General features: G+C 36.0%; 1 protein-coding gene across 2 annotated transcripts in view; it reads left to right on the top strand.

Moving 5' to 3' along the window:
• Positions 1-14767, top strand: part of UBE2R2 (ubiquitin conjugating enzyme E2 R2) — a 113147-nt gene that overhangs the window by 77563 nt on the left and 20817 nt on the right. For both annotated transcript variants that reach the window (XM_070590280.1, XM_070590281.1), the window contains exons 2-3: positions 356-442; positions 13388-13485. In XM_070590280.1, coding sequence (XP_070446381.1) covers positions 356-442; positions 13388-13485 — 185 coding nt within the window. The remainder of the gene's footprint in view (positions 1-355; positions 443-13387; positions 13486-14767) is intronic.

Genomic DNA, 14767 nt, shown 5'->3' on the forward strand with positions numbered 1-14767 from the left:
TATTATGTGCCATAAGGTTGTATTAATTAATTTGTTATAAAAATAAAATGCAAAATTAATGTCACATACCTGTTCATATTACTGTTTTTTATTCATGTGAGTTAAATTAAAAATTAATAGCTATTGAGTTTTGGTGATTTAGCATAAACTCTTATAAATATTTGAAACGATGCTCTAAGAACATCATAATAACCCTAGCATTGGAGCTAACAAAATATACATATGAGCTATTTTAATCTCAAGAGTCTACTCTATAGAAAGGAGTTTTGTTTCACTGGGGTGTAATAGGGTAAATTATTAGACAGGTAAATAACCTGTAGTCTCATTTATTACTATTTCATTTTTTTCTTTTCAGGCGCATATTAAATTTCCTATTGACTACCCATATTCACCACCTACCTTCAGATTCTTGACCAAAATGTGGCACCCCAACATTTATGAGGTAAGAAACGTCTATCATGAATTTCTCTAAAGATGTTTTAGATACCATCCTTTAAAGTAGTCCCTGTATCTCAGTATACTGTGGTGGTTATGCTGTAGCCACAAAGAAGTATTCATGGTTTCCCACTTTTAGTTAGCAGTCTCTAGTTGTTTAAAGTTGAGGATAGTTTTGTAATACTGGCGTATAGTACAGTTAATTTAAAATTGAGGCTTTAAACCTTTGCTGCTCATTGCTAACATTATAATGCATATGTGTTAACATTTGCATTTTTTAAATTTAGTAGATAAAGTCATACAAAGTTATTTGTGTGCCTGTCCTCTAGCTTCACAGCAGGGGTCACCTGTTGCTATGATCAGAGATTCAGCTTTTTGGGGGGATTTATCCTACTCCATTTGGACTGGCCTTCTTTCAGGAGTTGCTGCAGAGCAGTTGAGAGCCTCTTTTGGAATAAGTCCAAGGTGAGGTTCTTCTACTGAACAAGTTCACATGCCTGGGGGAATCATTTCTAGTTTTGTTGAAGAAATGTCCTTAGCTTTGGGCTAATCTATAAGGATGCTAGAACAATGCTTTATGTTTCTCAGGATAATTATGTCAAGGCCCACTAAAATATTCCTTGAGTCCAATCCTTTGCCATTCTGTAATCTTTCTGATTGCAATAGGGTGCTGAAGTGGTCTCATTTTATTGTAGCTGCGGCCCAAGCATTAAAATTGATTTTTAAAATTTGCAGCCTTGGTCATGTAGTTCTTTCTTTTTGGCCTGGTGGATATTGGGAAGTGCCTTTGCTCCAGAAACAGAGCTACATGGCCTCTAAAATGTTTGTAGGCAAGAAATGGAGAACGTACTCTAGGCTCCTGAATTTGGATGTCAGTCTGTATAAATTAGCACACTGGAGCAGCTTTATCATTTTTCACAACTCTCTTTTTCTGTAAGGCTTTAGTTTCTTTTCTTTTTTTTCCTTCTTAAAACAGTACAAACTGGTGCTCAAAAGGTGCTATGCAGTTACATTTACAGAAATAAGCTCTCAGATTATTGGGTTTTTCACTATCTTTAGTATTTGATGTAATCATAATACAGATAAACAACACTGAATACTTTATACTGTTTTCTATAACAAAGTTATCCTATTGTAGGAGAGAGACTATAGAAATGATTCACTGTTGCATAATTCAAACTGAGTTCAGTACACAGAAATATTTTTATGTTTCTGTTCATTTGATAATCAAAAGTTCTTGCCTTTAAAACTATGTAGTATATATAGATTTTAGATAGCAAGAGAGAAGTGAGAAGACTCAAGCTTTTGTCTTACTAATGAGAACTAATTCACCTTAAAGCCATATATACTCTTACCTGTTTCCATCACAGCCTAATTCCCAAACCCCTCTCAAAAAAGAAACGAGCAACAATTGCAGCAAAAGGAATAAAATATCTAGTAATAAATTTAACCAAGGAGGTGAAAGACCTATACAAGGAAAACTATAAGACATTACTGAAAGAAATCGATAATTACATATAGAAATGGAGATGTTCCATGCACATGGACCAGAAGAATAAACATAGTTAAAATGTCCATACTACCTGAAGCAAACTACAGATTGAGTTCAATCTCATCCAAAATCCCAGTGACATTCTTCACCGAAATAGAACAAAGAATCTTAAAATTCATATGGGGCAACAAAAGACCCCAATAGCCAAAGCTATCCTGAGAAACAAGAACAAAGCTGGTCGCATCACAGTCCCAGACTTCAAAATATACTAGAAAGCTGTAGTAATGAAAACAGCATGGTACTGGTACAAAAACAGGCACACATATCAATGGAACAGAATTGAAAGCCCAGAAATAAAACCACACATCTATGGACAGCTAATCTTCGACAGAGGAACCAAGAACATACAATGGGGAAAGGAAAGCCTCTTCAATAAATGGTGTTGGTGAAGCTGGACAGCCACATGCAAAAGAATGAAAGTTGACCATTATCTTTTTCCATACACAAAAATAGACTCAAAATGGATCAAAGACTTGAAGCTGAGACGTCAGCCCTAAAGGATCTTTTCGAATACCATGTCCACTCAAAGGAAAAAAAAATAAACAAGTGGGACTTCATCAGACTAAAGAGCTTCTGGAAGGCAAAGGAAACCAGGATCAAAATGAAAAAACAACCCACCAACTGGGAGAAAATATTTGCAAATCATATATCTGACGAAGAGTTAATTTCCATAAAATATAAAGAACTCAAACAACTGAACTACAAAAAAACAAACAGCCCAATCAAAAAATGGGCAGAGGATATGAACAGTTTTCCGAAGAAGATATACAGATGGCCAATAGGTACGTGAATAGATACTCAACATCACTAATCATCAGGGAAATGCAAATCAAAACTACACTTAGATATTATCACCTTACGCCCATTAGAATGGCTATAATCACCAAGACAAAAAATAGCAAATCTTGGAGAGGTTGTGGAGAAAAGGACACACTCATACACTGCTGGTAGGAATGCAAACTGCTGCTGCAGCCACTATGGAAAACAGTATGGAGATTTGTTCTCAAAGAATTAAGAATAGAAATACCATATGATCCAGCCATCCCATTACTGAGTATTTATCCAAAGAGCTTGAAATCAACAATACAAAGAGACTTATGCACGCCTGTGTTCATTGCAGCATTATTCACAATAGCCAAGAAGTGGAAGCAACCCAAGTGTCCATCAACTGATGATTGGATAAAGAAGATGTAGTATATATCTACAATGGACTACTACTCAGCCATAAAAAAAGACAAAATCATCCCATTCACAATCACATGGATGGATCTTGAGGGTATCATGTTAAGTGAAATAAGCCAATGACAAACACCCTATGATTTCACTTACTTGTGGAATTTAAACTTACAAAGAGAACAGTTTAGTGGTTACCACGGGGTAGGGGGGTGGGAGGTGGTCACAAGAGGTAAAGGGGCATACTTAGATGGTGTCTGACAAAAAATAATGTGCAACTGAAATTTCACAATGTTCCAAACTATTATGACCACACACACACACACACACACATACACAAAATTTAAAAAAAAAAACAGGAGAAGGATTCAAAACTCTGAAGGAAGAAAATGAAGCTAGATAAACTCCCCTTTCCACTGTTTTTTATTTTTTACCACTTAGGTAGGCTATTTTGTTTTGTCTCTTAAGATTTAGCATTGGATCATTATTTTTTAAAATATTTTTCACATTCATAATAAAATTTAAGTATAAAATAAGGCATGTGTATCTTATAAATATGCACTTGTTTTCCATGCCATAAATATTTTGTTTCTCAAGAAGTGGTAAGTCATAGTTAGGAATTAAATTTGATGTGTCAAAAGGGTCATAAGAGACTCTTCTCAATCAGTTATTTACCTTTGTTACACTCTGGAAATGGTATTAAAATTGAACTTTTTGAGAGCCCATGTTAGTATTTGTTATTCTAGAGATTGGGGCTCATGGTTCTTGGCCAAAGGGATATTCTTGGGAGTTGCTCTCTATTCACCCACCAATGTTATGGTAGAAACCATACGACGACAGTGGACGTCGAAGTCAGATTGCTCTAGTCACCAAAATGTTTACTGCAGAGTCATTTATAATAGAATTAGTGATGGTGGGGTGGGTGGGAACAATGTCAGCAACAGCAAAACAAAAATACGAAAGCAAAAGCTTAGTCAAATGCCAAAAGATGGGAATTGGTGAAAGAGTTTTTATATTAACCTCATGAGCATTAACAATAAATATTATGAAGACTGTTACTGGTAGAAGATAGTTTATTGTGTCAAGTTTTAAAAATCGCAAGAGCTTTGGTTACAGTTTTGTTAAATACATCCATGTTAAATACATTATTCCAGCCCCAAATTTCATATGAGTGAATTTAATTATATTAACACTTCCTTTGTCTTTGCCATGTTTGTGAAATTTATAAATATCAGAGGGAAACCTGAAGAACTAAAGAAATTTAATATGAACTTGTCATCAATGATTGTACTGCACAGTCTACTCCTTTCTACCTCATACGTTGAGTGAGCTTAAAAATAGTTTCCTGGTTATATGTTCCTGCATGCTCAGAAGTAGACAACCAACGAACCCCATTTGCTCCACAAACCATGTATTAAAATGAAGTTTTCATGCACACTCTCTTCACTGCAAACTTCACAGCTGTGGCAGTTCAAAATCTCACTGTTCTTTAGTATTTATTTTAAAATTTTTTGTTATAATAGAATAATTTTTAGAGTAGTTTTAGGTTCACCACAAAAGTGAGTGGAAAATATACAAAAGTATTTAATATTTGTTGATCCTTTAAATACTAGTGAGTTGTATAACAGTATGGAGCTTTATTAAAAAAACAATAAAGACTGATGTTTTTTGAAGGAGTATACAAATCATTTTTCCTGTATTGTGCTCTTAGATAAATGTTACCAATGTAGTCATGAAATAAAGGTTACAGTAAGATGGTGTATTTTAGGCTACTTGGTAGCTGATATGAAAATATTTTGTTATTTCACTTAAGGTTCTAGTTCTGAAATTATTCTTGATTGTAGACCCAGATGATTCTCAAAACATTATGCTAATCTTTATAGCCACCAACATTGTAAGGATGTAACCATTTGGCTACTATTCCACTATCATTAGGGCATGGTATTTTTAAATGTTACTGTTTTAATAATGATTAAAAATAGCCTCTACTGTTTTAATATGCTTTTCCCAAGACATGTTGTCTTAGCTTGGGCCGCCATAACAAAATACCATAGATGGGCTGGCTTAAACAACAGAAATTGATTTTCTCACAGTTTAGGAAGCTAGAAGTCCAAGATCAAGGTGCCAACATGATTGTTATCTGGTAAAGACTCTCTTCCTGGTTTATCTCTGTGTCCTTATATGGTTTGAGGAAAGAGAGCTAGCTAGCTCTGGTGTCTCTCTAAAGGTTTTTACCAAGTCTGTAGAGGCATTGCTTTTCGGGATAATAAAATTTAGGCTATGTAAGTGGTGAGTGGGCCTAATTACACATAGTTTATGATCTTTGTAATTATTTAGGTGCATGATACGCCATTAGGAGTAAAATGGATGAGACCCATAATCAACTTTTCAAAAACTGAAAGAACTGGATGTATCAAGAGATCCTTTACAATAAAGCTGTAATTATAAATTACATTTTAATATTACTCAGAAAAAGACCAGGTAAAAGCAAAGATACTGTATTAGCTAGGGTTCTTCAGAGAAACAGAACCAGTAGGGATATATACAGATACATATAATAGAAGATATAGGAATTGGCTCACATGGTTGTGAAGTCTGAGAAATCCCACAGTCTGCCCTCTGCAAGCTGTAGAACCAGGAAAGCAAAGAGTAAAATTCAGTCTAAATCCAAAGGCTTGAGAGCCAGGGAGCTGCTTGAGTCCAAGGCCAAGAACCAGGAGTTCCAATGTCCCAGCTCAAGAAGAGAGAGAGAAATTGTCCTTCTGCCTTTTTTGTTCTATTCAGGCCCTCAAGAGCCTAGATGATGTCTGCTATATTGGCAGGAGCCAATCTTCTTAGTCTACTGATTCAAATACTAATCTCTTCCAGAAACACTCTCACAGACACCCTGAAATAATGTTTCACAGATACCTGAGCATCCATTAGCCCAGTCAAGTTGACACACAAAATTAACCATCACAAAAAACTATCTTTTTCTAACATTCCTCCCTTGCCATTCATATTATGATCTTTTTATATTCTAGGTACATCATTATGTTCATAGGGGGTGTAATTTGACTGGAAGTACATTTGAGTCCTTGAAATAGCCGGATGTTTTTAAGAACTTCTTCCCTTCTTATTTGATAACAGTAAAATTATTTTTAGATGATAAAACAAATGGTAGCTCAGCTGGTTCTGCTTCACCTCCTTTGATGATTTAACATACATTTCTTTCTCTGATTAAATTATTGTTATTCTTTTCTCTGTTTAGTGGAATTATCTTACAGAGCTGCTGTGGTATTTCTGTGATTCTCTGAGAATTTATTTTAATGGTCATTTCACCCAGGAATCAAGTAATGAACCAAAGAAATCCCATTAGAACTGATTACAAATGAAGTTGTAATATTGCATTCTCTGTTGATCTTTCAAGACTGATGATCTTTCAAACTGTTTAAGTTCATTATTATTAAACTCATTTCATACAAATTTTAGGTATAAAATGTAAAAATTCTATAACATTTGGAGTAGTTTTTATTAAAATGCTTTGATTTCAATGTCTAGGTGTTATAAACATACTAAAAATATTAAATTTAAACCCACTCGTTTACAAAAATTATTTTGAAATAATTTTAGACTTGAGTTTCAAAAATAGTACAGAAAGTTCACATATACCTTTTACTCAATTTCCTCTAATGTTAATCTTATACGACTGTGTACATTTATCAAAACTTTGGTACGATACTATTAAGTAAACTGCAGATTTTTATTTGGAATAAAGTGTAGATTGGGGAATTTAAAACATATTACTTGTCCTTAGCTGCTCTCTATTCCTTTAGTTGAGACAAACTCTGTTTCCGTATTGTGTTATTAAATAACCAGAAGCAACATGCTTGAACTCTGTGATCTTAATTAATTCACATAAAGGTGCTGAATGCTGTTAAGATTTTGTTATATTATCTGTATTTATTATGTTAATTTTTAAATGCATTTGATAAACATTTAAAATTTACATAATTTTACTCAGTGGCCTTTAAGAAGGGACCTGAACAAAACGTTTCTGTTTTAATTCATTGAAAGATTCTGCAAATGAATATGAGTGCCTTCTTATCAGCTAATCAGAAATGTCTAACCTCATTTTTTTTGTTGCTTTAGCTACTGGGATAAATTGACATAACTTCTCTTTGGTACCTGGTAAAATTATGTTTGTTTTTTTTTTTTTTGCTGGGAAAGAGTTGCCCTGAGATAACATCGGATGCCAATATTCCTCCTCCCTAAAGCTCCAGTACATAGTTGCACATTCTAGTTATAAGTCCTTGTAATTCTTCTATGTGAGCTGCCACCACAGCATAGCTACTGACAGATGAGTGGTGTGGTTCTGCACCCAGGAACCAAACCTGGCCGCCAAAGTGGAGCGCACAGAGCTTTAACCACTAGGCCAACAGGGCTTGTTCTATATTTGTTTTCTTTCAGTTGTTTTTATCATTAAAACATCATCATCAATTGACTGCTAAAATATTCTATATTTCTAAAACATTAGAGAAAAGTCTTGTAGAATGTTCCTGTAGAACTGCCAAAATCTGTGTGTGAGTTTCATCTTGGTTTATATGAACCAAATGAATAAGAAAGTCAACAGAAACCGGAAGATTCTGACTCTGATTTGGTGTTGAAATTTTCCTAGCAAATCTGATTTAGTCATATACATTGTTAAAGGTTTGAACTCTGTTGTGCTTGTTTAGATTTAGATTTTGCTTTTTTCCTTAAAAAAATTTAAATTAGAGGGGCCAGCCCCATGGCGCAGCGGTTAAGTTTGCATGCTCTGCTTTGGCAGCCCGAGGTTCGCCAGTTCGGATCCTGGGTGCGGACCTACTCACTGCTTATTAAGCAGTGCTGTGGCAGGCATCCCACATATAAAGTAGAGGAAGATGGGTATGCATGTTATCTCAGGGCCAATCTTCCTCAGCAAAACAAAAAGAGGATTGGCTGCAGATGTTAGCTCACGGCTAATCTTCCTCAAAAAAAAAAAAAAATGTTAAATTAAGGCACCAGGTTGCTATATGAGGATATATGTATCTTAAGAATTTAACTATAGGTACGTTAGCCACCATTTAGAACATGCTATTTAGGCCACCACATTTTTCCTTTCTAGAGCTGGGCTCTGGTTTCTAGATCATTTGTGACAAGCGGCATTTTATGTATATTTATATAGTTATATTCATGGATTTGCAGACCTTTGGCATTCTCTCTGATTTTAAGGTATGGGGAAGAGACTTCTCTAGGCAATAATGTGCCTAAATTTGGCTGCATCTCAGAATCATGTGAAGTTGTTAAAAATAAAGAATACTGGTGATTCAGTTTAATTGGATTCGTATGGGGTGTAGGCCAGATAGCCTTCATTTTACATTTTAGAATTGCTTTTCTTGAGGCCTGGAACTTCCCCCCAATTTTTTTTCAATAATTTATTGAGGTGTGAAATTCATGTACATAAAATTAACTTTAAAGTGGACACAATTCAGTGGCATTTAGTACATTCCCAGTGTTGTGCAACTACCACCTCTATTTGTAAAGCATTTCTTCCACTCTAGTGTAAAACACCTTACCCGTGAAGCAGTTTCTCCCCATTCCCATTCCCCCCTAGTCTCTGACAACCACCAGTCAATGTTCTGTGTTTACGTATTTATCTGTTCTGGATATTTCATATAAATAGAACCATACAATACGTGACCTTTTGTGTCTGGCTTTCACTGAGCATAATATTTTGGAGATTCATCCGTGTTGTAGTATGTATCACTACCTCATTCCTCTTTATGGCCAAGTCACATTCCATCATTTGGATAGATCACAGTTTGTTTATCCATTCATCTATTGATGGACATTGGTCTGTACCCACCTTTTGAATATGTGAACAGTGCTGCTGTGACCATGTGTATGCATATACTTTACTTGTTTAAGTACCTTTTTTGGTTCTTTTGGTTACATACCTAGGAGTCAAATGGTAATTCTGTTTTACTTTTTGAGGAACTCCCAAATTTCTACAGCAGATGAATGATTTCACATTCCCACTAGCAATGTACGAGGGTTCCAGTTCCTCCATATCCTCCCTCACTCACACTTGTTATTTTCCCTTTTTGTGTTTGTTTTTATTATAGCCAGTCTAAGGGGATGTGAAGTGATATTTCATTGTCATTTTGATTTACATTTCCCTAATGACTAATGATGTTGAACATCTGTTTATGTGTTAATTGGCCATTTATGTAAGTATCTTCTTTGGAGAAATGTCTGTTCAAGTCCTTGGCCCATTTTTTAATTGACTGCTTTGTCTTTTTGTCTTTGAGTCGTAGGATTTCCTTATATGTTATGGATATTAAACCCTTATCAGATGTATGACTTGCATATATTTCCTCCCATCTGTATAGGTTGTTTTTTTCATTTTCTTGATAATGTCCTTTACGCAAAAGCTTTTCGTTTTGATGAAATGTAGTTTATCTTTTTTTTTTTTTTACTCATTGGTCATGCTTTTGGTGTCGTATCTAAGAATCCACTGCCAAATTCAAGGTCATGAAGATTTACCCTTAGGTGTGTGTGTGTTTTTTAAGAGTTTTATGATTTTAGCTCTCAGATATTTGTTCTATTTTGAGTTAATTTATATATGGTGTGAGTCAGGAGTCCAACTTCATTCTTTTCTTTTTGGAAGTCCAGTTGTCCCAGCATCATTTGTTGAAGACTGTTCTTTTCCCATTGATTGGACTTAGCATCCTTGTCAAAAATCAATTGGCCTTTCACAAGATTGTAAACTATCATAAACTCAATAAAAATTAACTTAAAAAAAATCAATTGGCCATGGATGTATGGGTTTATTTATGAACTTTCGATTCTGTTCCATTGGTCTATATGTCTATCATTATGCCAGTCCTAAATTGTCTTTTTAACTCTGGCATTATATAGTAAGTTTTGAAATCAGGAAATGTGAGTCCTCCAATTTTATTCTTCTTTTTCAAGATTGCTTGGCTATGTGGGTTCCTTAAATTTCCATATAAATTTTGGCATCAGTTTGTCAATTTCTGCAAAAAGAAAAGCTGGATTTTGATTGAGATTGAACTGAATCTGTAGATCAAGTTGGGGAATATTGCCATCTTAACACTGTCTTCCTGCCCGTGAACACAGGATATTTTTCTGTTTATTTAGGTCATCTTTAATTTCTTTGAGCAACGTTGTGTAGCTTTCTGTGTATAAGTCTTTCACCTCCTTGGTTAGATTTATTCCTAGGTGTTTTACTCTTTTAATGCCACTGTAAATGGAATTGTTTTCTTTTTTTTTTTTAAGATTTTATTTTTCCTTCTTCTCCCCAAAGCCCCCCAGTACATAGTTGCATATTTTTAGTTGTGTCTCCTTCTAGTTGTGGCATGTGGGATGCCACCCCAGCATGGCTTGATGAGCGGTGCCATATCCGCGCCCAGGATCCGAACCAGCAAAACCGTGAGCTGCCGAAGCAGAGCGTGCGAACTTAACCACTTGGTCACGGGGCTGGCCCCTGGAATTGTTTTCTTAATATCCTTTTTAGATTATTCATTGCTGGTGTATAGAAATAAAACAGATTTTTGAGGGGCTGGGCCTGTGGCTCAGTAGTTAAGTTCACACACTCCACTTCAGTGGCCCAGGTTTCGCCGGTTTGGATCCTGGGCGCAGACTTAGCACCACTCATCAAGCCATGCTGAGGTGGCATCCTACATAGCATGGCCAGAAGAACCTACAACCAGAATATAAAACTATGCACTGGGGAGCTGTGGGGAGAAGAAATTAAAAAAAAGATTGGCAACAGATGTTAGCTCAGCTGCCAATCTTTTAAAAAAATAACAGATTTTTGAGCACTGATCCTGTATCTGGCAACTTTGCTCAATTTATTAGCTTTAGTAGCTTTCTTCTGAATTCTTTGGAATTTTCTTTGTCATTTGCGAATGGAGATAGTTTTACTTCTTCCTTTCTGATTTGTATGCCTTTTGTTTCTTTTTCGTGGCTAACAGCTCTGCCTGAAGCTTCCAGGTCAGATAGCAGGTCAATAGCAGGTCAAAGTGGGCTTCCTTGCTTTGTTCCTAATCGTAGGGAGGAAACCTTTCACCATTGAGTATGATGTTAGCTGTGGAGTTGTTGTTGTTGTTGTTGTTTGGGGGAAGCCTGGCCCTGAGCTCACATCCATGCCCATCTTCCTCTGCTTTATATGTGGGACACCTACCACAGCATGGCTTGACATGTGGTGTGTAGGTCCGCACCCAGGATCTGAACCAGCGAACCTCGGGCTGCTGAAGTGGAACATGCGAACTTCATCGCTGTACCACTGGCTCGGCCCCAGCTGTGGGTTTTTCATAAATGCCCTTTATCATATTAAGATAGTTCCTTTCTATTTATGGTTTCAGAGTGTGTTTATCATGAAAAAGAATTGGGTTTTGTCAAATCCTTTGTATCAGTTGAGATGCCCATCTTTTAAAATGTCCTTCTAAGTACAAATCTGTTTGTTATTCTACTATTCAGAAGTGTTATTTATACACGTACTAAACTCTAAACAAAGTAACGTACTCCTCTGGCTCAATTCTTGTGCTGTTTTTCGTTCCAACTGGGTTCTTTGCTATTTTGGTAGGTGGAATAATGGTCCCTCAGAGGTGTCTTCATCCTAATACCTGGAACCTGTGATAGGTTAGGTTACATGTTAAAGAGGAATTAAGGTAGCTAATCAGCTGACCTTAAAATAAGATTATCCTGGATTACCCGGGTGGGCCAGTGTAATCACCAGGGTCCTTTAAAGTGGGAGAGGTAGGCAGAACATGAGAGTGAGAGGAGATGTGACTTTGGAAGAAAGGCCCAGAGAAATGCAAGATTGCTTGCTTTGAGGACTAGAGGAAGGGGGCCAAGAGCAAAGGAATGTGGGTGGTCTATAGAAGCCAGAAAAGGCAAGGAAAGGGATTCTGTCTGAGAGCTTCCAGGAAGGAATGCATTGCTGCCAACACATTTGCTTTAGCTCTCTGAGAGCAGTGTCAGACTTTGACCTACAAAACTGTAAAATAATAAATTTGTGTTATTTTAAGCCATTAAGTTTGTGGTATTTTGTTACAGTGGCAATAGAAAACAAATAGAACTACCTGAGCATATTTTTTTCTACCATTTATGATATTGGTTTATTTCTCCAGGCAAACTCATGTCTAAATTTCCCTTGGGTTGTTAAAATTGTACTCATTATTCAAGGTGCATCTCAAAGCTTCGTCAACCACACCAGTTCCCAGGTATCCTCTGTCCCAGTGTACTTAGCTTTTTCTCCTTTCTGTCATGCTTTTTTACCTTCCTCATAGCATCTAACAATAATACAGAGTTTTAGAATATAGTATTTGGTATTGATTTTATTAAAATTTTATTTTTCCTTTTAAAAATGTTTTATTATCTTGATATAGTTGTGTATTTGTGTGTAAGTCTAAATTTGGGTTGTATGTGTAAGATTATTGCACTTTATATAGTTAGACCTCTAATTTTTTAAAAATTTGAATCTTATCTTTCATTTTAGACCAAAAGATAGGCAACTATATCCCACTCAGTCTTGTCTTTTCTATTGAATAGCAGTCTGTATTGCATGTGGAAGGCAATCCATATGGGTTCCACTTAAACTAAATATACTTGTGGATTAGGTCCTATAATTTAAATTTATGAACCAAAATATCATAACCATAGTGGTGACTGCTTCTGTCCATATACTGAGGGAGTTATAATTGAGTTGTTACAAGGCATAGTTTCAGTTTATGTAAACTATAGTTATTCAAACCGGTGATTGATATTAAAGGTGATTGTAGCATCTCTCTAGGCAGATTTTAAGTGAGGTCAAGTTTTTGTTTGTTTCTTTTTATGTATTTTAGGTATAGATGTGTCTGAAAATAAGGAGTTATTTAGTTGCTTCTCAAGACTGTCTTGAATCTTGACTTAACCATGTTTGTCTATTTCTATTTTTAAAGGATTTTTTTAAAGATGATGCTACAGACATACTCTTTATTTTTAAACTAAGAAATGTGTCTTGGAGATGGTTCAAAATTTTGTAATACAGATGTTTAATTCTTTTTAAAAGTTGATTCCAAACATGAAAAAGCAGAATTGTTTTCTCCCCTAAGGATAAGAAGACAAGTTTTATAAGAATGAAAGGAGCTTTAGGAGAACTGATGTCCCTTTTTTACATCATATTTGTGAGTATTTACTGAGTGGGATCCTTGTGTTTCGTAGAATGGAGACGTATGCATTTCGATTCTTCATCCGCCTGTAGATGACCCACAGAGTGGAGAGCTGCCCTCGGAAAGGTGGAATCCTACTCAGAATGTCAGGTAAGGGTTTACATAAGGAATAATGTGGTTTTTAGGTGGTCCTTAAGATGAGGTATTATCTTCTAACACGTACAAAAAGAATCCTGTATTTGATTGTTTTCTCTTCTGCTAGAGCTTTAAGTAGCATGTATGCATTATTTTCAAGGGTTTTATTAACGGAGCAGTAGTGCATATGTTACTCATATTTTTGTGTTCACCTTGGAAGAATTTTCTAGCCTGAATTCTTCCTCTCACATTAAGTTCCATCCTGCTTCTTTGGATCTCATGACTTCCATGTTTGGGTTGGTTGCTTCCTTACTCTAGGATTCTTACACTTTTTGCATAAAAGTGTGAGTCTTTATAAACTCAAAGTTGCCTTTACATACTACAGTTACAACAGCTTTCAATATCTGTTGTTTTTTTGTTTTATATGTATGTGGATGTTTCCTAAGATTTGAAGGCTTGTATATTCCTTGTGATTGTTCATCTGTTGATTGATCCATGTAGATAGATGGATATTTAGTCATGTATTTGTTTAGAATAGAAGTCTATGTGTGGGCATTGGTCACAGAACCCTTAAAAGAATTTTGAAAAACTATATACATTGTTACATTTTTGTTTTTTTGGGGTTTTTGGTGAGGAAGATTGGCCCTGAGCTAATATCCATTGCCAATCTTCTTCTTTGTGCTTGAGGAAGATTGGCCCTGAGCTCTCATCTGTGCCAGTCTTCCTCAGTTTTATATGTGGGACACCGCCACAGCATGACTTGATGAGTGGTGTGTAGGTCCACCCCAGGATCTGAACCTGCGAACCCTGGGCCCCCACAGTGGACCACACAAAGTTAACCACTGTGCTACCGGGCCAACCCCTGTTGCATGTTTTTTAAGTGCAATTTTTTTGGGGGGGAGGGGGCGGTGAAGATTAGCCCTGAGTTAACATCTGCCACCAATCCTCCTCTTTTTGCTGAGGAAGACTGGCCCTGAGCTAACATCCATGCCCATCTTCCTCTACTTTATATGTGGGATGCCTACCACAGCATAGTGTGCCAAGTCGTGCCATGTCCACACCCGAGATCCGAACCGGTGAACCCCAGGCTGCCTAAGCAGAATGTGCAAACTTAACTGCTATACCACTGGGCTGGCCCCTAATTACAATTTTTTACATCACAAATTTAAATAGTTAAAAATACGTTTTTTCTCCTTACATTCAAATTTCCATTTCACTACCCCTACTGAGTTTTATCCTAGTACTTGAAACTTTTATGTTCAATAGCCTTATATTATTTATCCTATAATATTTTTCT

This window comes from Equus przewalskii, chromosome 22 (assembly GCF_037783145.1).
Source record: "Equus przewalskii isolate Varuska chromosome 22, EquPr2, whole genome shotgun sequence".
NCBI lineage: Eukaryota > Metazoa > Chordata > Mammalia > Perissodactyla > Equidae > Equus > Equus przewalskii.